The sequence below is a fragment of the Astatotilapia calliptera genome, chromosome 4 (assembly GCF_900246225.1).
Source record: "Astatotilapia calliptera chromosome 4, fAstCal1.2, whole genome shotgun sequence".
Taxonomy (NCBI): Eukaryota; Metazoa; Chordata; class Actinopteri; order Cichliformes; family Cichlidae; genus Astatotilapia; species Astatotilapia calliptera.
Genome location: NC_039305.1, coordinates 23,666,921 through 23,694,695, shown reverse-complemented (window position 1 = coordinate 23,694,695; position 27,775 = coordinate 23,666,921). Strand labels below are relative to the sequence as shown.

Here is a 27,775-nt window from a genome sequence, read left to right as displayed (position 1 = left end):
CTTCAAGCTCGGGTCCTCTACCAGAGGCCTGGGAGCTTGAGGGTCCTGCGCAGTATCTTAGCTGTTCCCAGGACTGCGCTCTTCTGGACAGAGATCTCCGATGTTTTTCCCGGGATCTGCTGGAGCCACTCGCCTAGCTTGGGAGTCACCGCACCTAGTGCTCCGATTACCACGGGGACCACCGTTACCTTCACCCTCCACATCCTCTCGAGCTCTTCTCTGAGCCCTTGGTATTTCTCCAGCTTCTCGTGTTCCTTCTTCCTGATATTGCTGTCATTGGGAACCGCTACATCGATCACTACGGCCGTCTTCTTCTGTTTGTCTACCACCACTATGTCCGGTTGGTTACCCACCACCATTTTGTCCGTCTGTATCTGGAAGTCCCACAGGATCTTAGCTCGGTCATTCTCCACCACCCTTGGGGGCATCTCCCATTTTGACCTCGGGACTTCTAGGTTATACTCGGCACAGATGTTCCTGTACACTATGCCGGCCACTTGGTTATGGCGTTCCATGTATGCCTTGCCTGCTAGCATCTTGCACCCTGCTGTTATGTGCTGGATAGTCTCTGGGGCATCTTTACACAGCCTGCACCTGGGGTCTTGCCTGGTGTGATAGACCCCAGCCTCTATGGATCTTGTACTCAGAGCTTGTTCTTGTGCTGCCATGATTAGTGCCTCTGTGCTGTCTTTCAGTCCAGCTTTGTCCAGCCACTGGTAGGATTTCTGGATATCAGCCACCTCCTCTATCTGCCGGTGGTACATACCGTGCAGGGGCCTGTCCTTCCATGATGGTTCCTCGTCTCCCTCCTCATTCTTGGGTTTCTGCTGCCTGAGGTATTCACTGAGCACTCGGTCAGTTGGGGCCATCTTCCCAATGTATTCTTGGATGTTCCTTGTCTCATCCTGGACTGTGGTGCTGACACTCACCAGTCCCCGGCCCCCTTCCTTCCGCTTAGCGTACAGCCTCAGGGTGCTGGACTTGGGGTGAAACCCTCCATGCATGGTCAGGAGCTTTCTTGTCTTTATGTCAGTGGCTTCTATCTCCTCCTTTGGCCAGCTTATTACCCCAGCAGGGTACCTGATCACGGGCAGGGCGTATGTGTTGATGGCCCGGATCTTGTTCTTACCATTCAGCTGACTCCTCAGGACTTGCCTGACCCTCTGCAGGTACTTGGTGGTTGCAGCCTTTCTAGCGGCCTCTTCATGGTTCCCATTTGCCTGCGGGATCCCCAGGTACTTGTAACTGTCCTCTATGTCTGCAATGTTGCCTTCTGGTAGTTCAATCCCCTCAGTTCTGACTACCTTCCCTCTCTTTGTTACCATCCGACTACACTTCTCCAGTCCGAACGACATTCCAATGTCATTGCTGTATAGCCTGGTAGTGTGGATCAGTGAATCGATGTCTCGTTCACTCTTGGCATACAGCTTGATGTCATCCATGTACAGGAGGTGGCTGACAACTGCTCCGTTCCGTAGTCGGTATCCGTAGCCAGTCTTGTTAATGATCTCACTGAGGGGGTTCAGGCCTATGCAGAACAGCAGTGGGGACAGAGCATCTCCTTGGTAGATCCCGCACTTGATGGTAACTTGTGCTATGGGCTTGGAGTTGGCCTCTAGTGTTGTACGCCACATCCCCATTGAGTTCCTGATGAAGGCTCTTAGGGTCCCATTGATCTTGTACAATTCTAGGCATTCCAGTATCCAGCTGTGGGGCATTGAGTCATAGGCCTTCTTGTAATCAATCCAGGCAGTGCACAGGTTGGTCAGTCTGGTCTTGCAGTCTCGGCTGATTGTTCTGTCTACCAGTAGCTGGTGTTTTGCACCTCTGGTATTCTTGCCAATTCCTTTCTGTGTCCCGCTCATGTATTGACCCATGTGCCTGTTCATCTTAGCCGATATGATGCCTGACAGGAGCTTCCATGTAGTACTGAGGCAGGTTATTGGTCAGTAGTTGGAGGGGACCGGTCCCTTCTTGGGGTCCTTGGGGATCAGGACCGTCCGGCCTTCAGTTAGCCATTCCGGGTGTCTTTCGTTAACTAGCAGCTGGTTCATTTGTGCTGCCAGACGCTCGTGGAGTGCAGTCAGCTTCTTCAGCCAGTAGGCGTGAACCATGTCGGGCCCTGGTGCTGTCCAACTCTTCATACTGGAGACCCTTTCTTGGATATCTGCCACTGTGATGGTTACTGGACCCTGTTCAGGGAGGTCGCTGTGGTCTGCCCTCAGATCCTCTAGCCACTGAGCATTGCCGTTATGGGTTGCATCCTTCTCCCATATGCTCTTCCAGTATTGCTCCGTCTCCAGCCTTGGTGGTGCTGTTCTCTTATTGTTCCCTTGCCACTGAGAGTACACCTTTGCTGGTTCTGTGGAGAACAGCTGGTTTATTCTCCTGCCTTCTATCTCTCTGGTGTACCTCCTCAAGCGGCTGGCCAAGGCTGTGAGTCTTTGCTTGGCAGTTTCCAAGGCCTCAGGTATGGACAACTTGCTGTTGTATGTATATATGGACAACAGCAAGTTGTCCATATATATATATATATATATATATATGATCAGAGCTACAATCTTGTGATTTATGTCTGTGTGTGTGTTTGAAAGAGAGAGACAACTTCTGAAAAGGCACCCCAACAGAGAAACGCACACACACACACAAATGTCTCACAGCTATTGTCACCGCACAGGATTTATAACAAATAACTCTCTGGGCTCTGACGTTAAGACACGCTTTGGCAATGATGATAGCGTGATATGTGTTTGTGAGTGTGGTAAGGAGAGGATGCTTGGTCGCCAGTCCTGCCATTAATACACAAAGGATCCACCCGGTTGTTTGCTTAAACACTTTATTGGGACAGGAAGCTGGGTAATGCTGCACGTTGACATTTGTAAGTGCAGCGTGTTTACCTAGAAACCCAATCACTGCGCTAATGATGCGTGGGACAGCAAAAAAAAATGCATATGTCTGAATCACCACTGTTCTCTCTCTGCTCCCTGTTGTGCCTTTGTTCTGTAGATGTACAGGTGGATACTGAAACATCAGAAGTTATGTTTACCATTCGATCTGCTCATTTCATTTCAGAGAAGCGAGGTGAACTTTGTGTGTCTGTGCGTGTGTGTGGCCACTATATAAATGTCCAGAAGAGGAGTCGGTCCATGCACAGAGGAGTCGGCGAGTTTAGTGGTTTTATTCCAGACGGTGGGTGGGTTGGTTCATAAATTGATGGATTTTCGTAGCAAACAGATGATCTGAATATCAGTCACAGTCACTCAGATTAACAGATGAGGTAAGCTACTTAAAAGCCAGGGGCTTATTGTGCTTTTAGAACTAAAGAAGGGCCATCAACTTCACTGTCATGAGATGTTTTATCCACTTGTGCTGCTGCTTTCTGTGGAAAAAGAAAAAGGGAGATCGGTGAAATAGCAGATGCCATTTAAGGCTTTAAAACTGTGTTTTTAAATTTGGCACAAATCGCTGTATAGTGAATTATTTTTAGCTGCTGTGTTCCAACTAACAAATATTTGCACTTGTATATCTTTAGTCGGTTAAACTTTTACAACTTTGTGGAAAACTTGTTAAAGAGAAGTCCCAGTGAGGAACCTAACAGTTGTTAAAAAAGATGTTATTTTCACAGTTACAGTTTTAAAGTAAAATTTGTAGCACAAAGTGTCAGATCTCTTTGTGACAGTACTGGAGGAGTTACAATACTGTAACAGTGGCTCGTGTTGATTTAGCACTGTGAGTTTGTGTTTGTGTGTCCTCATGCAAATCTGGATCTGCTGATGCCTTCTGTAGGAGGAACTAAAGACCTTTTTAGTTTTTTTAAACAAGTTTTTAACTGTCTTTCGGCTCCTCAATAGACAAACAATAGTGTTGCAATGACGAAATTAAAACCGTTAAAGGGAATCAAGGGCACCTACGTCAGTGTTGCTGTTTGAATGAGCTGATGGGTCATTGCAAGTATCTTTATAAGGAATGTTTTTGAAAATAAGGTCGGAGAGCGCACAGGCATTCTGCTTCGTGTGGTCTGATGACAAAATGGTATATATAAGAACCAGTCTATTCATTCATGTCCTCTGTCATGTCATTCATGTGTTTTTGGTCTATATATTTTGACTTATTTGAGCTACCATACTGATCCTGATGTACTAAATAGAGGACATCCTGAGCTTTCCACTGACATCTCATGTGTTTGGGTGGCCTCTTTTAGCTCCAAAGAGGCAGGAAATCAAAAAGTTCAATGGGAAGATCCTTTTTCCTTGGATCTTAGGAGGCTATAATTGGTCAATTTTCCATTGTCATGGATAATCGCCCACATAATATAATTATTATCTGAAAAGAAAGCATGCTCACGCTCAATTCTTTTAAAGATAACATTATAAATGCTTTAAAAAACCTCACATCAAAGCAGAATATTCTCAGCCTGCATAACCTTTATCAGTTTTTGACATTCAAAGGTTCGCTTTAGTTGTTTGCAGGGATAAAGTTGGACCCTGTTATTGACAAAACTAATGACTTCTCTTCATTCTGGTCATAGGGATCAATCACAAGTACAGAATTACATCTTATATTTAATATAAGCCTCACACACTGAGGCCTCATATGAAAGTCCCAGTTTTGGAATACAGCTATTGGGTTTAGCCAACAGCCCTGGGCCCTGCCTCTGCACCACAATGTTTGTGATTGTTTCATTCTCTGTAGAATGTAGAAATATAAAACATAGTTGGCTGGTTTTACACTGAAGACCTAGGATTGGCCCAAACTTTAATTCTAGACTTCTAGGCTTATTGAACATGAGGTTTGGGGGTTATACTTAGTATGTGCAATCTTCAAAACTACATCCGTGCATGTACTGCAGGAAGTTTGTCAGTATTACTTCATCAAAAATATTTACAAAGCTGTGAAGTATTCTCTCTTTTCTCGAGGTCTGTTCTTTTTGTGAAAATTCTGACTACCGTATTTCCCGGACTACAAAGCGCACCTAAATATTAGCCGCACAAGCTAAAATCAGGGGAAAATCCTGTTTTGTACATACATTAGCCGCACCTGACCAAAAGCCGCAGGTGTTTCAATGTTGACTTATCATATGTAAGAGAATATGCACAAAGGGAATTGTCAGGAAAGAGATGGCTGTTTGGAGACATCACTTTTATTAATATTTTGAAAAACAAGTTATGGGTACATATTTGCACATGTAGTACATAACAATAACCTACAGCACACCAGAACAATAGATTCGGCCTACCTTTTAGGCTCAGGTGCAGTGACACAGCTTTAACAAGAAGAAAAGTCAGTCATTCACCATCTTTCTCTTCTTCCTACGCACTAAAACCACCAAAGTCCTCTTCTCCAGTGTCGGATACAAACAGGCTCAGGATGGCTTCGTCATCCACTCTTCTTCTCTCCTTCGTTGTCACTTTCAAAACCAAAGAAATCCTCATTGTCAGTGTCAGAGTCGAACACCCTCAGAAGGGCCGTGGCGGTGTCCTCCTCTCCATCATGCAGCAGTCCAGCCCTTCAAAATCCGTTGGTGATCGTGGATGTTTTCACACTTTTCCACGCTGTCAGAATCCACCGGTGGAGTTGGGCATAACTTGCTTTTTGGGCATAACTTGCAAGTTTATCGCCGCTCATCATCCACGACTCCCGCTGAACGCGTAGCGCTACTTTGAAGTTTGTTTTTCGCGCTACTTCGTACGGCACTACGTTGCCTGGCGGACGGACATGTGACTAACATACCACTCTTGAACCCCGATCCTTCCGCCAGGCAACGTAGTGCCGTACAACAGCGGAACACACAAAACAAATCGTCTTACGATATGACAAAAATCATGGAAAATCCATAGAAAAGCCGCACCTGACTAAAAGCCGCAGGGTTCAAAGCTTGTGCAAAAAGTAGCGGCTTATAGCCCGACATTTACGGTAATTTTCTAAATGTCTGTGTAAAGTCTGAACTTGTACATATTTTATTATGCATTTATTTTCTTTACCACTTTGTGGTAAAAGCTCAGTTTTTTACAGAGCGATAAGCAGGGTACATAAGTGAATAGCCAGAACATTCACACCCAGTAACATTAAACAAGTCAAAGTGTGTGTCTTATCTTTAGTGAGTCTGTTCAAGCAGTCAAACCAACCAAGAAATGATGTCTGATCCACTGAGACAAGTCTTCAGTGAGTTACTAGCTGCTGGCATTTCCTGCATTGTCAAGTCTGACAGCGCAGGTTAAGACCTGAATGGGGCTTAAAGGCTTACAGGAAACCTGAATCCAGCCTCCTCATCCTCCTGTCTTTCCTTCAGTCTGAAGGACACTCTCCCTCCTTAACTCTGTGTTTCTTTCTGTCAGTCATTTTCCTCTTTATGTTTTACACCCATGTTTCATAAGCAAATATGTCACTGTGGAGTATTATTCTGTCACTTTGACCGTATAGCAGATGGGCGTGATCATCTCCAGCATTGTGTTTGTTTAAAGGTCAATTGTAGATCCATTACTTTGGTCTGTTTATATTATATTTATGGCTTGTGAGCAAAACTAATGATGTCATCTAAACTTTGTGTTTAGTGCTGCTATGTAGTAAATGTTAACATGCTAACATGCTAAGCCAAGATGCTAAGATAATTAACATTGTTATTGTGAAAATGACATGATGTTCATCAAGGTTCAGGGTTCACATGTCTTGGTCTCTGGGCCTATCAGTGTGCATGTTCTCCTCCATGTGCTCAGGTAGTGATGCTAAATATGCCATAGTTTTGAGTGCAAGGTAAATAAAGCTCTTAAGTGCTTAGATTAAAGTGCTGTATGAATGTGACTGATAATATGAATGGCCATTGGGGAAGTCTTTATCAACAGGAAAAATGTATTCAAATACATTTAAAAGTCCAAAAACGTATACCCTTCTTCACTGTTTCCAGTGCTGTCCAGTTGGTTGAAACCCCTGAGGTGTAGATGCATGTAGCAATTAACTAATGCAATCATAATAAACGCTGCTGCTTTTCCTGCAAATAAATTGCCCCTGTAACACTAGTGTGTGTGTGTGTGTGTGTGTGTGTGTGTGTGTGTGTGTGTGTGTGTGTGTGTGTGTGTGTGTGTGTGCGCGCGCACGTGTCCCCACTCACTGAATGAGCTTGTTGGCTATGCTCTGCTCAGGTGATCTCCTTTATTAGTCTTGTATCAGTGAGTGGGTTCACTGAAAGCCTGTTGTCAGTGGTTGGCACACGGATGAAAAGACTTGATCGTCATCTCTCGTTCACTCTCTATCTTCCTTTCCTGCCGCTCCTCGTTTTCACTTCTTCTCAATAACAGTTTTCTCTGAGGGACACCTATCACCACATAGTAATCCATAGTTTATTTGGAGTAATCTGCAGTTTACACACTATTACAGATTCTGTCTTTTACATGCCTTCTACCTCCCCTCTTTTTCCACCTCAGTCATTTCTGTCACTTGTGCTCTGTTCATTGCACATTCACTCAGTCAGCAGGCCACATCAGTCAGACAGCAGATGCATATCACACATATCAAATAGAGCATTTTGTGTGTCTTGTTACCTGCCTGGTGACCAACAGTGTTCACATGGAAGGAACTTTTGAACTTTCCTCTGGGCCCGTTCTCTGTCCTGTCTTCACCCTCTTATCTCTACCGGCAGTTAGATGATACCGACAACTGCTGTTGTTATTGCTGCACAGGCTGCAGACAGTTTAGAGTGTGCTATGGTCACTGCCTTCGAGGAAACGTGATACCCATTTCTGCTTGGATGTACTCTCAGGTCAAGACTATTAGTCATTCCAATTCAGTGGTTAGAAAAGTTAGAGGTCAACCTGTTAACTGTGGTTGGCATTAATAACCACAATCCTTATTTTGTTCATTGTAATTTTCCTTGTAGATGAATGGTTGTAAATGCCAGTATTAAACCATTACTTTCCATCTGCTGTATGATGTCTGGCTGTTAACCCCTGACAGCAGTATGTATAATATATTGGTTGGGCAGCGGGCCTGGGTGGGGTTGACCCTTTGTGATATATTTAGAGGAGCCCTTGCTGAATGTTTTATCCATGCTACGTAGAAAGAACACAGGGCAGTCATTAAACATTCATATCTGCCACTGAGATGACCTCCTGGAATATCAGCCCATCATCAATGAATCCACGACAGACACTTCTGTAATTCTCTCAGTCTTTTGCACTTCCCATTGCGCATCTACTGACAGCCCATACATGTATGTGTGTTTGTGTTTTTACCAGTTTAAATATGCCAACATGCCACAATAATGAGGGGGAAAATAATAAAAAGGTTTTTGTTGTTTGGCTGTTCTTTAGTTTGCCTCATAGCAGCCATCATTAATATTTAGAAAGATGCATAATAGCCAGTTTATGGTCACGAAGCAGACTGAGTTTTTAAAAGATCTGGGCAATATCAATAAGAAGCAAAGCGACTTGATTTTCTTAAATCTTTCCTAAATCCTTACTTGCTTTTTTAGTTGACATTTTAGATCCTTGAATGGTGTCTTTTTCCATAAAATGTATTGTGCATATGCACTGTAGGAACCTAATAGAAGGCATCACTCTCAGCTGTGGTCCATGCTGCTTCTTGTGTGTGTGTCTGTGTGCATGTATGTGTGTGGTTAAGCTATTTGAAGCTTTGCCTCTCAGACACAGTTTAGCAACAGCTCAGCCAGCTTGCATTATTCATACAGAAGTGAGGCAGCAGATAGTGTTACCCCAAGCCAGTATAGCTGGGACATTATGGTTCCCCTTTTCAATTGTAACTGGGGAGACTCATATTCTGATGCACATGCACGCACAGACATACAATATATTTCTATATTTCTATATATGCTCCTATGTCATGCAACTGGATTGAGATGCGGAAGAGGCCTCGTGTTGAGGTGAACTGGGCTGTGGAAGTTTCAGTAACCAGAGAGAGATGGAAAAGGTTGCAGGAGGTCACAAAGGCAAGCTGACGCGGTTGTGGGTGGATACAACCGCAAACGCAACACTTGTGCACACTCATTCTGAGACAAAGAAGAGGACATCCCTTGACACGGAGACTCACTCTGACGCACTTGCATCGGCTCTCCTTGTTGGGGGGAGCATTGCGCTAAAGTTGGTGCGGTGGCCAAGATGAGGATTCACTGCTGGACTCACAGGACGAACTGACAATGGGAGACACACAAAGGACTACACAGAGTCTGTCAGTGGGATAGCAGGGTCTTTTATCTGTCGTGTGAACCTGGGAAATTACTTACAAACCCATACAGACCATCGGGACCAGGAACTTGCTTTGCCATGATGGATTATTTTCTTATTTTAGATGTTAAGTGGAAAAACTCAGTAAGTGGGTAAAACTTGGAAACAATCAGCACGATTTTTTTTTCCATATGTGATATTTGAAAATCAGTAAGCATCTGCAGTTTGGGGAGTTTTTGGGGGTTTTTTGGGTTTTTTTTGCAATACTCCTGGAAAGGAGGTTTGTTTCTCTTTTTGTGCTTAGAAAACAGCTCTTTTGCCGAGGATTGAGGACGTATTGTAATGCGAGCGAGCACTGATGGCTGAGATTCCGACTCTGTTACTAGATCGTCTTTTGAAGGACTGTGGTTTGTGTTTATCTTGGTGTGCATTATAGAACAACTGACTCGAGACAGAGTATCCTGAAGTGTGTGTTTGTGGTGTCACACTGACAGATCGGATGGAGGAAAAAGGAGAGAAGACATGAAAGCAACTGGGGATGAGAGGATGTCGCTTCTGTTTAAACTGCTCTTCTCAATGCTGCATATCAACATTTACATTAATGCTGCCCTGTCCAGCATGCGTTTGGGAACTTCCTGACCTTCTTTGAAATGATTTGACTCAGAATTCATCATGCCACCCAAAAAAGGTGACCCAAAATCAGCTGCCAAGAAAGGCAAGTCAGAGGAACCAAAGAAGGGAGGGAAGGATGATAAAAAAGGAGGAAAAGTTGACAAGAAAGGGGGGAAGAAGGTGGAGGAGCCCCCAGCTAAGGGGAAAGGAAAGGATGATGGAAAGAAGGGAAAAGGAAAGAAACCTGTCAGTGAGTCGGAGGAGGGGTCGGAGGAAGAAGAAGAGGAGATGAAGACTGAGGAAGAAGAAAGTGGTGACAGTGAGGAAGAAGTAGTGACCAAGAAACCAGATAAAGGGAAAGGGAAAGCAGCTCTTAAAGGTGCATCCAAGGCCATGGCTGTAAAGGGTTTTAAGCCTCCTTCTAAACAGCCTCCTCCATCAGATGATGAGAGTGATGATGGAAAGCCACAAATCAAAAAAGGAATGGGTGCAGTAAACCTGAAAAAGATGAGTGATGTACACATTAAAGGAGCGTCTAAGGCCATGATGGGATTTGCTGCAGAGGGGCAGAAGAAGACCTTAGGAGCAGCAAAAGTACAGAAGACACCCGATGTGAAATCTCACCTGAAAGGAGCTTCCAAAGCCATAACAGGCCTTACAGGAAAGGCATCCCCTTTCAGTTTTCCCTCTAAACAACAGCAGCCAGAGAAGGCAAAACCAAAGAGAAACCTTAAAAGCACATCTCGTCTCTTCCTACGACTCTCCAAAAAAAAGAAACCAGCTGCTGGTAGTAAACCACTTCTAGGCACCAGTAAGCTTTTTGCTGGTTTTGGGGCAAAGTCTGCTGACAAAAAGCCAGGCTTGTCTGGCTTCAGCTTGCTTAATAAAAAAGACAACAATGCAAAAGAAACCACACCACCTAAAAAGACAATAAATCTATCCAGTTTAGGGGGTAAAGGAAACATGGCAACAGAGGCAAAGGGACTAGGAGGGAAGTTCAAAGGCATGTTTGGCAAAAAGAAAACCACACCAGGCTTTAAGGCTAAAAGTTCGATGTTAGGGAGGATAGCTGCAGCAACAAACTGGTTGACAGGGAGGTTCCTGACTTCAAAGGGCCATGGTCAATTTGGTGCAAGGGCTGGAGGACGAGGCCGAAAGCGCTTGTCATTTGCCAACAGGGACACTAGAGGGAGACAGACACATTATTACAATGGAGAATATGAGTATGATGATAATGAGCATGGATATGAGGATGATTACCATGACAGGTGGAGGCCTAGAGGCTTTGGTAGACAACCAATTGCCTATGACCCATATGACCCTTTTGGAGAGGAAATGGATTACTATGATGATGATGAGTGGGAAGATGAATATGGTTACTATGATGAGGAAGGCAACTTTTATTACGATGACGAGCTTTACTATGATGATGAAATGGATTACTATGATTACCCTTATGGCTACTATGAGGATGAGTATGACGATTACTATGGTGATGAAGGGGTGGAGTACTACTATGGTGAGGATGGAACGCTATATGCAATAGAGTCAGAACCATATGGCTATTATGGTGATGCCATAAATGGTTTCTCTGACCCATATGACCCTTGGCCATATGAAGAATACTTTGACCACAATGTGGGATCTGCCTTTGGCCTTTCAGACTCTTATGGACTGATGAACGGTGGAAATGGTTTTGTTTCCGGTCTATATAATGACCCAATGCTGGGATATCCACAGCCTGCTCCTACTTATAATCATTATCAGCAACCTTTCCATATGGATTCTGGGCTGATTCCAGTTGAGATTGGGCAGCTATATGGACAAGAACAGCTGTCTTATCCTCTACCTGAGCCAGTTCCTACACAGCAGTTCAGGTTTCCCAGGCCCCAGGTTAGGTTATTTGGAAAAGACAGACTAGAGGTGGAAACATTGCCACCACCTCCTCTTCATTCTCGTCCCCCATCCCCTATGGTTCCTCCTCCCTCCCCAGTTCTGGCCCTCAACAATCAGGAGATGATGTCAGATATACAATATGAGCAACCCATCCACACATATCATCCTACACAGCCAAATTACCCTACTGTCATGAACCAACAACACACTTCCATTCTTGCTGGACACGCCCCTTTTCTTACAGCCGCAAGCATTCAACAAGAACACATTCCTTTCCCTCAGCACACTTACCCTCCTTTCCCTGTTTCTCCTAGTCATCTGACCCCATCTCCCCTGCCACCTCAGTTCTCCTCACAAGTCTATCAAGATCCCTTTGCACAAGACCCACAGACATTCCAGATGGTTCAAATGACACCACTGGGTCCACCAGTGCAGCCAATGATGCATTCACAGCTACATTCACCTGTTGCCTCACCTAGGCCAGTGCGCCGAATGAGTCCCCTTCCATCCCCACAGCTATCACTGAGGCTGGGATCAACTAGGGCAATGGCGCCTCCTTCATCTCGCCTTTCACCACATCACATGGACTTCCAAACAGGCATCCGGTCTGACCTACACCTCTCTCCTCACCCTCATAGGCGGGTGCTCAGTCAGCGGGCCCCAGTGCCAGGTCAAAGGCCAACATCCCCAGTTAACAGGCGCAGACCACACAGCCCACCACCTTCTTCTCCACTACAACATAGGAGAGGTATGTCAGTGAGAACTCAACCTTCAATGACAAAAGAGAGGGGAGATATTCGGTTGCGTCGAGCACCTTCATCTGTCCGACCCCAATCCCCAATTTCCAGCCCGCTAGCTTCTCCCCGGGGATCGCTAAGGAAGAGAGCAAGCCCACCACCTTCCCCAAGACTCTCCTTTAGACAGCAACCTCCACCAGATGCAGTCCATTTGCCTTCTACCAGACCACAATTGTTCAGAGGAAGAAAACAGACATCTAAGATGAGGCGTTCCCCCTCTCCACCCCAGCCACATTCACAAAGAAGGAGCCCGACTCAACCTGAAAGAGCTGAGTCGCCTCCGCGATCCTTCCGCCCCACCTCTCCCCATCGCCCTCCTTCTCCATCGCCGTCGCGCATCACCAGTAGACCCCTCCCCACCCGCTCCTCTACTCGCAGAATGAGAGGTGGTGCAGGGATTCGAAGTCATGTGCCCATGGGGGCTGTGAAACCGTCTCCAGCCAACCCCTACTTACAGAGACACAGTCGACACGGGGCCCCTGTTACTCAGCATGTTGCCCCATTTAGGTCCTCCATCCATAGTGGTCCCGCCCCTCTTTCAGGTCAGATAGAGGATATAGCTGGAACACCGATGTTAGCCAGGGCAGGCTCCCGGCCTACAGGGTTAAGGGAGTCCAAGCGAATTGGTACCCCCCAACGAGGATTCCACAGACCTGTAGGTAGAGGGCAGCCATTAGTCCGAATGCCCAGAAACCAGTCCTCTCTTCAGTCTAGGCAGTCATTCAGAGCACCTCCTCCAGGTCCCCCTGCCCCTCCACAGCAATCATTGAAACAGAGTGGCCCTCTTTCTTCCCAGCCATCAGTGCGCCGGCTTCAGAGTACACCTCCATCTCCACAGCCCTTGCATCAACAATCTCCAATGCTGTCCCGTTCTGCATCTCCCATGCACCATTTGTCTCATCCACCCTCCCCTTTGCCTCACAGGGCAATGAGTCCCCATGGTTTCAGACCAGCATCTTTTCAGCCTCCTGTTCCTAATGCTAATATTTCTCTTGCTACTTTTCCACCATCACAGAATATCACTCATTATGACTATACATTGATGGAGCCAGGCCCATCTCCAATGCTTACAAATGCTTTACCAAACGGTCAAATTGTAGGCTCACCCTTTCCTACCTCTCCTCTCCCTTACTCCACTATAGCTCACACTTCACCTTTACAAAGGCCCAGCTCCCCACAAACACAACATGAGATTTACCCTCAGAGCCTCCCTCAACTTACACCCTCATCACCTAATCTTGGACGCACACTCCAGAACCCTTACCTGCACAATGTCAGCAACACCACAGCTTTTCAGAGGAGCCCGTTACCTGTCATGCCTGGTGGACAGGAGGAGATATCAGCTAATGTACAGGAGAGCCAGATGATGCCCCAGTATCCCACTGCTGGTCTATCCAATGCTTTAATGCAGAACTCACGCCTACGGAGTGCCTCCTACTCATTTCCTCTGCAACGCAATGCCAACCTCTATACAACAGTTCTCACGCCACCTGAAGCAGCAGTCCCTCTTGCCCCTTCTGTCCCTTCCTCCCCACAGTTGTCCCCTGCTATGCTGACCTCTCAGCTACGTAATGCTTCTTTTGCTTCACCATTTCAGCGACAACCCTCCCCCACATTGCCAGGCTCACCTGCTCCTCCACCTTCCCCACAACAACAAGGAGGTGTCAGAGGTAGCTCCCCACTTCTCTCAGGTGGATTGCGAACTTCACACATCCAGGGATCCATGTTCAAGCTTCCAGGTGGCACTTTGACAATGTCCCGGGGCCCTGTTGAGACTCCAGTTAACACTGATAGTGTAGGTGGTGTTAGCAGTGGGATGCTCTCTAATGCCTTACAGAACCAAAGCCTACATCGGGCGACCTATAGACTACCCGATGGCTCTTTTGTCACAAGAAATGAACCTGCTGAACATGTCTCAGGTCCATCTCCACTGTCTTCCCCTATGCTGTCCTCTGCTTTGCTCAATCCCAATTTGCGACAAGCCACATATCGTTTACCTGATGGTACACTTGTTACCAGGACAGAGTCCACATCTGCACCCTCCCTTTCCTCTTCTACACTCTCCTCTGCTCTTCTCAATGCTAATGTTCGTAACGCCTCTTATCGATTACCAGACAGTTCATTTCTCACACGTCCAGGAGAGCAGACGCAGAGTGCAGAGAGCTCAGTAGCCTCCCCTGGGCTTTCTAGCGCCCTGATGAATGCTAACTTGCGTAAGGCAAAGTTTCAGCTCCCAGAAGGATCTTCATTGTTCTCACGGAACCAAGCTCAACCTTCTTCCTCTGCTTCTTTCGGCCCTGTCCTTTCTGGTGCATTGTTAAAAACCAACATCCGTGGTGCCTCTTATAGGCTTCCAAACACATCATTATTTAAGCAGCCTGGATCTACTGATGCCTCTCAACCGCGCTCACTTGACCTTTCCAATGCTCTTCGCAACCAGAACCTCCGATCTGCCACTTACCGTTTGCCAGACGGAACTCTCATGACCCGCCCTCAGCCGGCTTCGACACCCAAAGCGCTTGACCTATCTAATGCCTTATCAAAAAACCCAAACCTTCGTGGGGCGAAATACCGCCTCCCTGATGGCAATATCATGACACGACTCGGTGCCCCCAAAGCACCAGAACCTCGAACACTCAACCTATCTGGTGCTTTGCAGAACCCTCACCTTCGGGGGGCCTCCTTTCGCCTACCCTCCTCATATGCAGTAGTATCACCCCAGGTGCAAGGATCTGGCCCTAGACAGCACTGGGCACAGAACGCTGGAGTTGAAGCCCAACAAGATGAAGATGTGTGGGGGGCAGAGAGGGTTTTACCTCATGGCACAGTCCAAAACTTAAATAAGTGGTCCATGTATGGTGAAGGGGAGCTGCTGGACCCCCGCAGCTTGATGGGACAGGAAGGCTTGGGGAATGAGCAAGGAGAATGGAATCTCCGCAGGGAGGGGGAACCACATGGGCAGTGGTTTGACAAGGTAATTTCTAAAAACGAATGTGGCATGACAAAACTATGTATCCACAATGGCTAAAATTGTCATGGTGTCAACCTGTGAAGTGCTTTTGTTTATGCAGTGAGTTCGAAATATCTAGTGTAACATTAGAGTGAAAAAGTTCCATAAATGATTAGGTATGTCTTGATGTTTTTGTTTTGAAAAAGCAGAATGTTTTGCTAAACAGCAAAAAAGGTAAAAATTTCTGAAATGTTTTTCATAAAGTTTGAGGGTAAGCAACTAATAATAATTCAAAAGTAAGAGAATCAACAGTTTCTTGTGAGTGAATGTGTTCTTGTAACATGTACTTGCATTTAATTTCTGAATGTCTGTGCTTGTTTTAGATGTATGCAATCAGAAGCCTGCCCACAATGGTTCAGCGGGAGCAAAGAGAGGAAAATGGTGTTGAAGATATGACACAGCTAGAGTAAGTTAAAAACAAAAATGCCACAGTACACCACAGTTACACTTAGAACAAAGCAGTGGGGACCTTGAACACTGTCTGGTTGTTCAGTATTTGTATATATTTAAGTCATATTTTTGGTTATCAGATTATGGAGGCAATGCATTGTGCTCAGCAGGCAGTGTTGCACAACACATTTTATAACACCTTTATAACTAAAGAATGATGAAAGGGTGGAGAAAGTATTTGGCTGTAAGAAAAAAAAAGCTCAATTTAAATTCAGTTGAACTCAAACATGAAAAAATAGTGTGGTTTTGGGTTGCTTTTTTTGTTCATAACCCCATAAATAATACTCTAATTGCTTCTTTCCCCTAGTGACATGCATGAAGTGGCTGTTCTGCTGAACATAAGGAAAAGGTTTGAGAGAGAGGTTATTTATGTAAGTATTTAAAGTATTTAAGCAATACACACATTGCAAAAACAACCCTAAGGATGTTTTTTTGTTTTTGTCTTTGCAGCACTCATGTATGGTCAAGTTATCTTGTTGTCTTAAAATTTTCCTTAATTTTTATTTAGTTGGATGACAAAAACGTTGTCTATAAACATCTATGGCTACTTCACAAACTACATTGAGTTTGAAAGACAAACAAAACCTGACCTGTAAACCTTGGGTTACACCAAAAAGCGTACATTTTTAACCTGGAATCAAGAGTTATAAAAGGGACATAGTGCATGTATTTAATTCTTTGGTCAATAATTTTAGATACCAGTTTTAATACACATTGTAGCCAGATGGATTTACATCTTGGCTGTACATCTAAATTGACCCACAGGCTGATCATTTAACCTACGTCTGCTGCCTTTAGCAGTACTTGCTGTGTATGGCGTTATTTTTGTGCCACTATTCTGAGCGCATGTAAAAACAAATTGCAGGTGCAGGTGTTGCATTTTGAGGAGAAATTTATTTTGAGTGAAGAAAAGCTAAATTAGAGTGAACAAAATTCATTGCTGCTTGCAAAAAATGTATTTCAGTGTTTGCTATTATCCACACACACACACACAATAGCAGCCCCTCTCGCTCAGTTTTTGCATTTGTGCTCGCTCGCAATGTGTTGCTCGCGCTCTCAACATTTCTGCCTGTGCGTGCTCAACTCTTTCTGTACACCGCTATATTTGTGCCACAAAACCAGCCAATCACAGACTTGGATGCAAAAAAAATCTGATTGGCTGTTTTGGTCTCCAATCAGCTCGAAATGACGAAATGCAATATCCCAGAATCCATTTCGTCCAAAACTCAAATGAGGCAGTGGCAGAGGAACACAGAGTGGCGGAGTTTGAAATATTACTCTTTCTGGGTCACAAAATAAACTTTTAAGATATTTTCATGCGAGAATGGTGCTGTGTAAACTTCAAATATCTGCTCGATTTATCAAGACATCACATATTTGCATAAGTGCTCTAACGTTTTCGGAGATGCCTGTTACCCACCAGCTGACCTGGTGGTCACTCGGGTTAAACATAATATAAAAAGCTGAACTGACAAGAAATCAGCCGACTGCACCACCAGGTATTATAGGAAAAACCATAAAGCCTTTGAACAAAAACAATCGCTGTTGTGACAGTGATGTACACTGTCTTGTTGGTATATATGTATGATTTGTATCACCTTCATGTTTCCCTCTCACCACATATCCAAACCGATATCATGACCAGCAGCTTTTACAGCTGTGGCTCCAGCAAACATCAGCTGATACTAGAAAGTAATATTAAATACATTCTAACAACAGCTTATCAAGCTTGAACGTGCTGCTGTTGTTTAGCGCGACATCCGCTGGTTTCCTGTTTCTGGTGCACAGTGGGCGATAAACAAACAAGAGAGACGATCAGCTGATCATTGATCAGTTTCATGATTGAAATAGCAACAGGAGAGGGAGGGGGAGAGAATGAGAGAAGAAGAGGAGCTGTGCGTTCCTTTTCCCCTCAATACGGATGTATTGTAATTGGTCCAGCCCAGAGTTGATCATGACCAACTGGCTAATCCACCACCTTTCATTGTTTATATTGTTACAAAAACAAACATAAAAATGAAAAATCACCATCGGCCCACCGGGCAAATGTCCGGTATGCCCAACGGCCAGTCCAGCTATGCGGTCAGCTGGTGGGTAACAGGCATCTCCGAAAACGTTAGAGCACTTATGCAAATATGTGATGTCTCGATAAATCAAGCAGATATTTGAAGTTTACACAGCACCATTCTCGCATGAAAATATCTTAAAAGTTTATTTTGTGACCCAGAAAGAGTAATATTTCAAACTCCTCCACTCTGTGTTCCTCCGCCACTGCCTCGTTTGAGTTTTGGACGAAATGGATTCTGGGATATTGCATTTCATCATTTCGAACTGATTGGAGACCAAAACAGCCAATCAGATTTTTTTTGCATCCAAGTCTGTGATTGGCTGGTTTTGTGGCACAAATATAGCGGTGTACAGAAAGAGTTGAGCACGCACAGGCAGAAATGTTGAGAGCGCGAGCAACACATTGCGAGCAAGCGCAAATGCAAAAACTGAGCGAGAGGGGCTGCTATTGTGTGTGTGTGTGGATAATAGCAAACACTGAAATACATTTTTGCAAGCAGCAATGAATTTTGTTCACTCTAATTTAGCTTTTCTTCTCTCAAAAAAAATTTCTCCTCAAAATGCAACACTTGCACCTGCAATTTTTTTTTACATGCGCTCAATTTTTTTTACGTGCGCTCAGAATAGTGGCACAAAAATAATGCCATAGCTGTGGGGTTCATGCAGTCCTGGTCACCAAAAACATCGCCTGTCAAGTTAAATGTCTATGATATTTCAGGATTTTTTTTGTAATTCTTTATTCAATATTTGGTGGTGACTAAATGATGACAGTACGGTGGCCCTGAGAGGCCAAATGGACTGCAACTTAAGAAAACACCAGAAATAAGAAAAATGCTGCAAAAGCACACAAAACACAACAGAAATAGGAAAAAACACAAGGGAAGTGTTTCTGGGGAGACAATAACCCGACAGACCAGTTCCAGGAACCCAAAACATGGTAGGCGTGTTTTATCATGATTCATATAATACTGATGACGGATTTTTAGGCTAATAGTTAGGCTATCACACTTAGCTCTCATCTTTTCTTTCCTCACAAAACCGATAGATCCTCCACTTCTGTTAAGTGTCTTCCAGCGCAATTCTTAACATATTTTGGTTCCTGCAGCTGGTCCGTCAGATCTCCCCAGAAACACTTCCCTTGTGCTTTTGGATATCTGGTTTTTCCTATTTCCGTTGTCGTTTTTCCTATTTCTGTTGTGTTTTGTGTCCTTTTGCAGCGTTTTTCTTATTGCTGGTGTTTTCTTAAGTTGCAGTCCGTTTGGCCTCTCAGGGCCACCGTACGACAGATACAAATTTTGATGTCTTTTAAATTCCACGCAGGTGATGTACAGGGAGTGCAGAATTATTAGGCAAGTTGTATTTTTGAGGAATAATGTTATTATTGAACAACAACCATGTTCTCAATGAACCCAAAAAAATCATTAATATCAAAGCTGAATGTTTTTGGAAGTCGTTTTTAGTTTTAGCTATTTTAGGGGGATATCTGTGTGTGCAGGTGACTATTACTGTGCATAATTATTAGGCAACTTAATAAAAAACAAATATATACCCATTTCAATTATTTATTTTTACCAGTGAAACCAATATAACATCTCCACATTCACAAATATACATTTCTAACATTCAAAAACAAAACAAAAACAAATCAGCGACCAGTATAGCCACCTTTCTTTGCAAGGACACTCAAAAGCCTGCCATCCATGGATTCTGTCAGTGTTTTGATCTGTTCACCATCAACATTGCGTGCAGCAGCAACCACAGCCTCCCAGACACTGTTCAGAGAGGTGTACTGTTTTCCCTCCTTGTAAATCTCACATTTGATGATGGACCACAGGTTCTCAATGGGGTTCAGATCAGGTGAACAAGGTGGCCATGTCATTAGTTTTTCTTCTTTTATACCCTTTCTTGCCAGCCACGCTGTGGAGTACTTGGACGCGTGTGATGGAGCATTGTCCTGCATGAAAATCATGTTTTTCTTGGAGGATGCAGACTTCTTCCTGTACCACTGCTTGAAGAAGGTGTCTTCCAGAAACTGGCAGTAGGACTGGGAGTTGAGCTTGACTCCATCCTCAACCCGAAAAGGCCCCACAAGCTCATCTTTGATGATACCAGCCCAAACCAGTACTCCACCTCCAGCTTGCTGGCGTCTGAGTCGGACTGGAGCTCTCTGCCCTTTACCAATCCAGCCACGGGCCCATCCATCTGGCCCATCAAGACTCACTCTCATTTCATCAGTCCATAAAACCTTAGAAAAACCAGTCTTGAGATATTTCTTGGCCCAGTCTTGACGTTTCAGCTTGTGTGTCTTGTTCAGTGGTGGTCGTCTTTCAGCCTTTCTTACCTTGGCCATGTCTCTGAGTATTGCACACCTTGTGCTTTTGGGCACTCCAGTGATGTTGCAGCTCTGAAATATGGCCAAACTGGTGGCAAGTGGCATCTTGGCAGCTGCACGCTTGACTTTTCTCAGTTCATGGGCAGTTATTTTGCGCCTTGGTTTTTCCACACGCTTCTTGCGACCCTGTTGACTATTTTGAATGAAACGCTTGATTGTTCGATGATCACGCTTCAAAGCTTTGCAATTTTGAGACTGCTGCATCCCTCTGCAAGATATCTCACTATTTTTAACTTTTCTGAGCCTGTCAAGTCCTTCTTTTGACCCATTTTGCCAAAGGAAAGGAAGTTGCCTAATAATTATGCACACCTGATATAGGGTGTTGATGTCATTAGACCACACCCCTTCTCATTACAGAGATGCACATCACCTAATATGCTTCATTGGTAGTAGGCTTTCGAGCCTATACAGCTTGGAGTAAGACAACATGCATGAAGAGGATGATGTGGACAAAATACTCATTTGCCTAATAATTCTGCACTCCCTGTATGTTGAACGTGACAAACAGTGAAAGATAGCATTTGCAGGGGGATAGTGAAATGCACATATAGTAACACAGAAAATCAAAAGAATTGGGATTTATAATAAGTGTTTTTAAAACATATATTAATAATTGTGGTATGTGTGACAATGTTCATGAAAAGTTTTTGTTCAGATTGGTCCACGTGTTAAGGGATAGATAGGGTACACAGACACATGTTCCTACACACATACACTATGATCATTATGGTAAAATTACTTTCTTTGTGAACCTCTTCTTTCTTTTTTGTCCAGACATACATAGGCAGCATTCTGGTGTCTGTGAACCCCTATAAGATGCAAAACACCTATGGGACAGACATGGTGCTCATGTACAAGGGCTGTGCCTTGGGAGAAAACCCTCCGTAAGTTATTTTCACTCTAAAATTGTTGAACCGTGAACCTTATATTTAAAAAACAAAACAATAAATGTCAAATTATTAAGTATGTTTCATCCATGCTGACAGCTGTAAATAACTGTCAGCAACAGAGGATCAAAGTGCAGAAAGAGGGAAGCAGAATACTTTGTTGCGCTTCCTTTAAGAGTCTGAAGGCTTGTTGTGTATCTCTTTCTCCTTCAGGCATTTGTTTGCCATAGCAAACGCTGCTCATTCCCAAATGATGGATGCCAAAAAAAAACAGGTCATAATAATCAGGTAAGAGGCTGACTCTCATTGTTTCTTCAGTCACTTTCTCTGCAAATATGAATCAGACAACAGAGACGTGCATGCAGTTAATTATACGGTGCATTGTATTTTTAACATCTGAGTCTTGCAATGTGAAGCTTTTCTTTTGTATCCTTTGATATATCATTGGTAACCTTTCAAGGTTGTCCGTGAAGCTTCTTGGTTAAAGGTTTCCATCTACAGATGGATTAGTGTTTGTAAATTCATGAGTGTCTGTCTGTGGTTTACTGGCCAGCAAACTTAAGATGGAGTGTTTTGCTCCATGTCAGAACTGATCTCTTGGAAGAAAAAACACACACACACACAAACACACACACGCACATAAACCAGTGAAGTTAAATTTACCAACACTTGAGTGTGACTTCATTTAGTGGCTGCGCTCATCTGTGAAAACAAACACACCGACATCCAGAGGTTTGCACAAACATAGGTCTATGCTTTTGGATATGACAAAAGACACTCATAATATACACATAAACGCACACTCACACATGCACACGCCCTCACAAACCTGGAACACTTTAGCCGTATTCGGAAGGAGACACCTGTAAGGAAAGCCCAGCCAGGTCTGAGTTGGAGCAGGTTATGTTTCAGAGGTGTGTGTGTGTGTTTGTGTGTGAGTACATTTGTGCGGGCTGTGTGCTTGCAAGTGTGTCTTTGTGTTTCAGTTAGTATGTGTTAAGGGGTAACTGAGGTCTGGTGTACAGTGACCAATAATGGTCCTGTTTTTAGCTAAGCAGCCATTGAGCTGAAACCCTATGCTGGAATGCGGTGAAGGTGCCAGCATCCCTAAATGCACACACACACACACACACACACACACCCTTTGGCCAAGCTTACATAATGGTGGTATTTAGTGCTTGGCAATGGTAGATCAATGGACCTGTGTGTGCATGTGTGTGAAACTCTTTCAGGTGGTTTAATGCAAAAGTGGAACTGAAGCCTTGCCTAATGCAAGATTAGCCTTGTCTCACATCACTTAGTCAATTAAGTCAAACACTCTGCAAGCACCACCACAGAGGTGAAAAGGATCAAATAATGGACGCTCTAAATGATTTCTGGAAGTCCTGAGAAGCTGTGCTCTAATTCAGGGTAATGTTCACACTTGGTGAGCTTTTCCTTGCATCAAACCTGTTTTTGTATTTCCACTAGTAGAATGCAGATGATCAAAATAGTTCAGAGTTATTTTTGCCTACCATTAAAGAATATAATCTTTTACACTGCTCAAAAATAAAAGGAACACTTTTTATTCAGAGTATACCATCAAGTTAGTTAAACTTCTGGGATGTCAGCATGACTGGTTTGGTGGTGGGTCAGGGATGGTCTGGGGGGGCATATCCATGGAGGACACACCTCTACAGGCTAGGCACTGACACCATGACTGGCGTTACATATCGGGATGAAATCCTTGGACCCACTGATACACCCAACTCTGGTGCAGTGGATACTGGATTCCTCCTGCTGCTCAACTCATGTACCAAGAGTATGTAGGCAGTTCCTGGAGGATGAAGGATCTGATACCATTCACTGGCCCCCACGTTTGCCTGACCTAAATCCAATAGAACACCTCTGGGACATTATGTTTCAGTCCATCCGACGCTGCCAGACTGCACCTCAGACGGTCCAGGAGCTCAGTGATGCCTTGGCCCAGATCTGGGAAGAGATCCCCCAGGACACCATCTGTCTCATTAGGAACACCCCCCAACGTAGTCAGGCATGCATGGAATCATTTCTATCACTTGATGTGCCATCATTTCATTGAGCACATTGCCCAGTCCATATCTGTGTAGATATCAGCATCATTTCTTTCCACTGAGATCAGTGTTTCCAAAGTGTTCCTTTATGGAAATGGCACCTCATAATTAACCCATCATGGCTGTATAACAATAAAGCTTTTTGTATCTGGGCTTTGAAAAAGCACACACAGATTTTAAACATTAAAAACTGGGCATTGTAATGTTTGATAAGCTCAGTTTGTATGCACTAATATTCAAACTTTCCAGGTGCTGGTTATCTGAGGAAAAGTTGTCTCCAGCTCAGCTGAGCACTGGGGCAGTTCTTGATTGTTTTCATTGCCGTGTTGATGGGTTTTCTGTATTCCCAGTGAGACTCTGTTACTGTGTTTCAGTGGGGAGAGTGGGTCTGGAAAAACCGAGTCCACCAAAGTCATCCTTCGCTACCTAGCAGCTGTACTTCACAAAACTAATCTTGCGCAACAGGTATGCACACACACTTCCTGACATGAATAAAGAACTGCCATCAGAGTTGGATATTTGCAAACTAAGACACTCAAAGTTTTCCTTCTTGTAATGACGACTAATGTGCTTGTGCATATTTTTTATTTGCCTGTATCTCCGGTGGCTTTCCTTGGGTGCAGATTGAGGTAGTTGGGGTTTTCTGCATGCTGCGTGTTTTATATTTTACAAGTAATTTTCATCAATGGCCATAAGAATATCAGGTTACTGTGTTTTGCCGTGGTGTGTTTTTCTATGATTCATTTGGCCAGACATTCCCACTGAAACAGCTTCTTTCCTGTGTGTTGTACAGTTACAGTTACTGCTCCCTTTATAAGGCGATCTGATAAAGGTTTATATATTGTTTGTGTGTTTGGCATCCCTGATAGATACTTGAGGCAGCTCCTCTTCTGGAATCTTTTGGAAATGCCAAAACCGTGCGGAACGATAATTCCAGTCGCTTTGGGAAGTACATTGAGGTCTTTATGGAGAAGTGAGTTGTTGTTTTTTTTAAAAAGCAACAAGCAAAACTTTGACCTCTGCTCTGATCTCACTCCAGCTTCTTTTACTTCTGAAGCTGCTTCTTTTTCACGTGTGTTTTCTGATTCCTTGTTTTCCCAGTGGTAGGATCAGTGGTGCCATAACCTCTCAGTATCTGCTGGAAAAATCCCGCATCGTCTTTCAGGTGAGGCAAGCTGACACAAAGGTCTCGATAGCTTGTTTATTTCTGTATATGGAAGTGTTGCTGTAAATGTGCCGCGTGTGCTTCAGGCCAAAAATGAGAGGAACTATCACATCTTCTACGAGATGCTGGCAGGTCTTCCTTCGCAGCAGAAGCAGGCCTTCTATCTACAAGAAGCTGAAACCTACTATTACCTCAACCAGGTAGAAGATAGTTTGAGTTTGATCATCATCATTGTCAGTGATTTTGGGTCACGACCCTTCCAAAAATCCTTCTCGGGTCACGTTTAGCACTGCTGGTCTTCTCGTTCTGCACACAGGGAGAGGATTGTGGGATAAAAGGGAAGAACGATGCAGAGGACTTTCTACGTCTGCTTTCTGCCATGGAAATCCTTCACTTCACTGCGGATGACCAGTCGTCCATCTTTAGAGTCCTGTCTTCCATACTGCACCTGGGCAATGTTTACTTTCAGAGGCATGAGGTGTGAATTATTTTATTTCTCAGGTTTTTCTCGTATGTCATCCCTTTTTTTAAATTTTGATTAATATAATAATAAGGTGCAAAGTGTTCAGTCACCTAGACTAATGAGTTAAATTCTAAAATAAACTAAACTTTATCAGGACAATAAAAACTATGTAAGATAAGCAGCAAAGATTTTCCCACAGGTAATTCTTCTTTTCTTTTTTCTTTTCTTTTTGCATTTCTATTTTCCTCCTGAACTGCAGGCTGATGGCCAGGAGGTGGCGACAGTGGTTAGCACTCAGGAGATCAGAGTAGTCGCAGAGCTGCTGCAGATCTCACCAGAAGGACTACAGAAAGCCGTCACCTACAAAGTCACAGTCAGTATCAAACCGTGTCCCGTCTGCATGTGCACTGATGTTCTGTCTTTTGTTCGTTCAGTGCTTGAAAACAACAAGCATAGCACTGCAGTCTGTGACATTCCTGAACCTGGAGGTGATTTTTCTACATTGTCAACAGGAAGGTGATGTGGCACTATGCCAGCGTTTCTACCTTACTTACACAGCTGTGGTTACATTAAAGGCATTGTATCGCCCAGAGTGTCGCTTACGCAGACACAAAGGAGACACATGTGTTGATGCCACACACAGAGTGAAAGAATGAAAGACAAGAAAGAGGCAAACTGCTGTCATCGACCTGCTTGGATGGTTCTTTTCTCATCCTGACCTCCTCTGGTCGGTTATTAGGATCGTTTCTATCCAACCTGACTATTTCTATAAAGCAGGGGGTTTTGTGGAGTATTTGGTTATCAATTCCAATGAACCATGCCATGTTTTAAAGGGGAATTTAAATATATTGGAGTGCAAAACATTGGAAGATACTTTGTATATGTTTGCGTTTTAAGGCCTTAAACAGAACAATGAATTTAGAAGTGAAAGAATTGAAAAACAAATCAAACATGTGCATATAGCAGCCTGTAAACTAGGAGAGCCTTCAGCATTTGTGAAGGAGGTGCATGATTATTTATCGAAGGACTTCACTGCTGATTTAGTTTAAATCTAGGACAGCTCATAGCTCTGTGTAGTGCAGGAGAGTGACTCAGTTTATCAAAGATTTATTGGAGGAGTCTGATTAAAATTGTTCCCTTTTTTAAAAAAAAGTTTTGATTCCTTTATTAAGAGCCAAACATTCAACCCAGTAACTTTTTTGACCCAGCTGATAAACTACCAGCAAAATGGCAGACATCCTCAAGTGAATGTACAGCATGAAAAAAAAGTCTAAAACTGAGTTTTGCAACTTTAGCTTTTACCTTTGTTGGTGTATTAGTGGTATTCAAATAAATGCAGATGTGCCTTTAATAGGTCACTTTTAATGATCTGTATCACTTTCACATGGTGAAAACAAGACTTTGCAACATTATACACAAACAGCACAATTTGATTAAGCTCTTGACATCATTGAGGAGGAAACGTCTCTCACCAGGACCAAGATCAGGAAGGGCAGCCATCTGCCTCAGCCAGTGAAGGCAAAAGGGGCAAAAAAGTATGATGCACAGACAATATATATAAAAAAAACAAACCAAAAAACAAGGACGGGTCAGTCTAAATTAATTCAGTTCTATTCAGTTTTATTTTATATATGGATCAAATCACAACAGTTGCCCCAAGACACTTTATATTGTAAGCTAAAGACCCTAAAATAACACAGAGGAAACAGAGAACAACAATAACCCTCTGTTAGCAAACACTTGGGAACAGTGGGAAGGGAAAACTCCCTTTTTACAGGAAGAAACTTCCAGCAGAAAGAGCCTCAGGGAGGAGCAGCCATCTGCTGTGACCGTTTGGGCCTGAGCGGTGGAGACAGGACAAAAGACAGACTGTGGAAGAGAGCCAGAGATTATTAATAACTAATCATTAAATGGAGACTCCTAAAACAAGTGACTGAAACCATCAACTCAGCAGGAAATTGTATAGAGTGGTCAAGTCAGAAAGTCCTCTTTCTTATAGGCCTCTATAGGTCTGAATGTCTTTTTTGCAGCCATCTGGTGGTCTGCAGTTTGAATGCAATTTGAGGGCACTTTCACACTGGTTTAATTTTTCCAACCCAGAACAGGAGGCAGCCCACAGCGCTGGAGACTCGCAAGGGGGAAAGCATGAATGTAAACGGCTGCACACATCCACACATCCTCGATACATCAGAGGACACAGAAAAAATTCATATATAGTATTTAGACTGAGCTATGCTATTTTAAAAGGGAAAGCATCTTTTTACTTCTTTTATTTTTAGTGTGCTGCAGAGATGAACAGCCACATTCAGCTTATAGCTCCAGGGCGTGAATCTGTCAGTCATGCTTTTGTTGTGATTTCAGCTTTTTATGCTTCTGGTTTTTGAATCTAACCAGCTGGGAATCCTCTTTGTCCAAAGAACGCAGTTACTTATTTCCACGAGGCTTTGCTGTTTGCATCTTAGTGTCTTCATTTCTATACCTTACACATTCTCCTGCATAAAGAAGAAATGCTGTTTTGTTTTCATGTGAACTTTCTTGAGGTCCATTGAATTCAAACTGGGACAGGATGGTAAATTGGTCATTTTTTTTATGCTCTGAAGGAACTTCTTTAAAAACAGTAAACAGTTAGGTGGTGACAATTTTAAAACCTAGATTGTTTGCAGTACAAATAAATAAATTTGGTTCCATTTTTCCTTATTGTTGCCCACATGGTCAAGTGTGATTAAAAAACAAACTATTTTTGTTATTAATTCCAAACTAACCCAAACTGAGTGTGGAGAAGTGTCACAAT

General features: G+C 43.7%; 1 protein-coding gene across 1 annotated transcript in view; it reads left to right on the top strand.

Annotated features, from left to right (window-relative positions):
- myo15aa (myosin XVAa) overlaps positions 1-27,775 on the top strand; it is a 59,296-nt gene that overhangs the window by 1,558 nt on the left and 29,963 nt on the right. The window contains exons 2-11 of the mRNA XM_026165587.1: positions 15,812-15,894; positions 16,246-16,309; positions 21,172-21,281; positions 21,498-21,572; positions 23,731-23,821; positions 24,226-24,329; positions 24,458-24,521; positions 24,608-24,721; positions 24,838-24,999; positions 25,244-25,357. Of these exons, the coding sequence (XP_026021372.1) occupies positions 15,812-15,894; positions 16,246-16,309; positions 21,172-21,281; positions 21,498-21,572; positions 23,731-23,821; positions 24,226-24,329; positions 24,458-24,521; positions 24,608-24,721; positions 24,838-24,999; positions 25,244-25,357 (981 nt within the window). The remainder of the gene's footprint in view (positions 1-15,811; positions 15,895-16,245; positions 16,310-21,171; positions 21,282-21,497; positions 21,573-23,730; positions 23,822-24,225; positions 24,330-24,457; positions 24,522-24,607; positions 24,722-24,837; positions 25,000-25,243; positions 25,358-27,775) is intronic.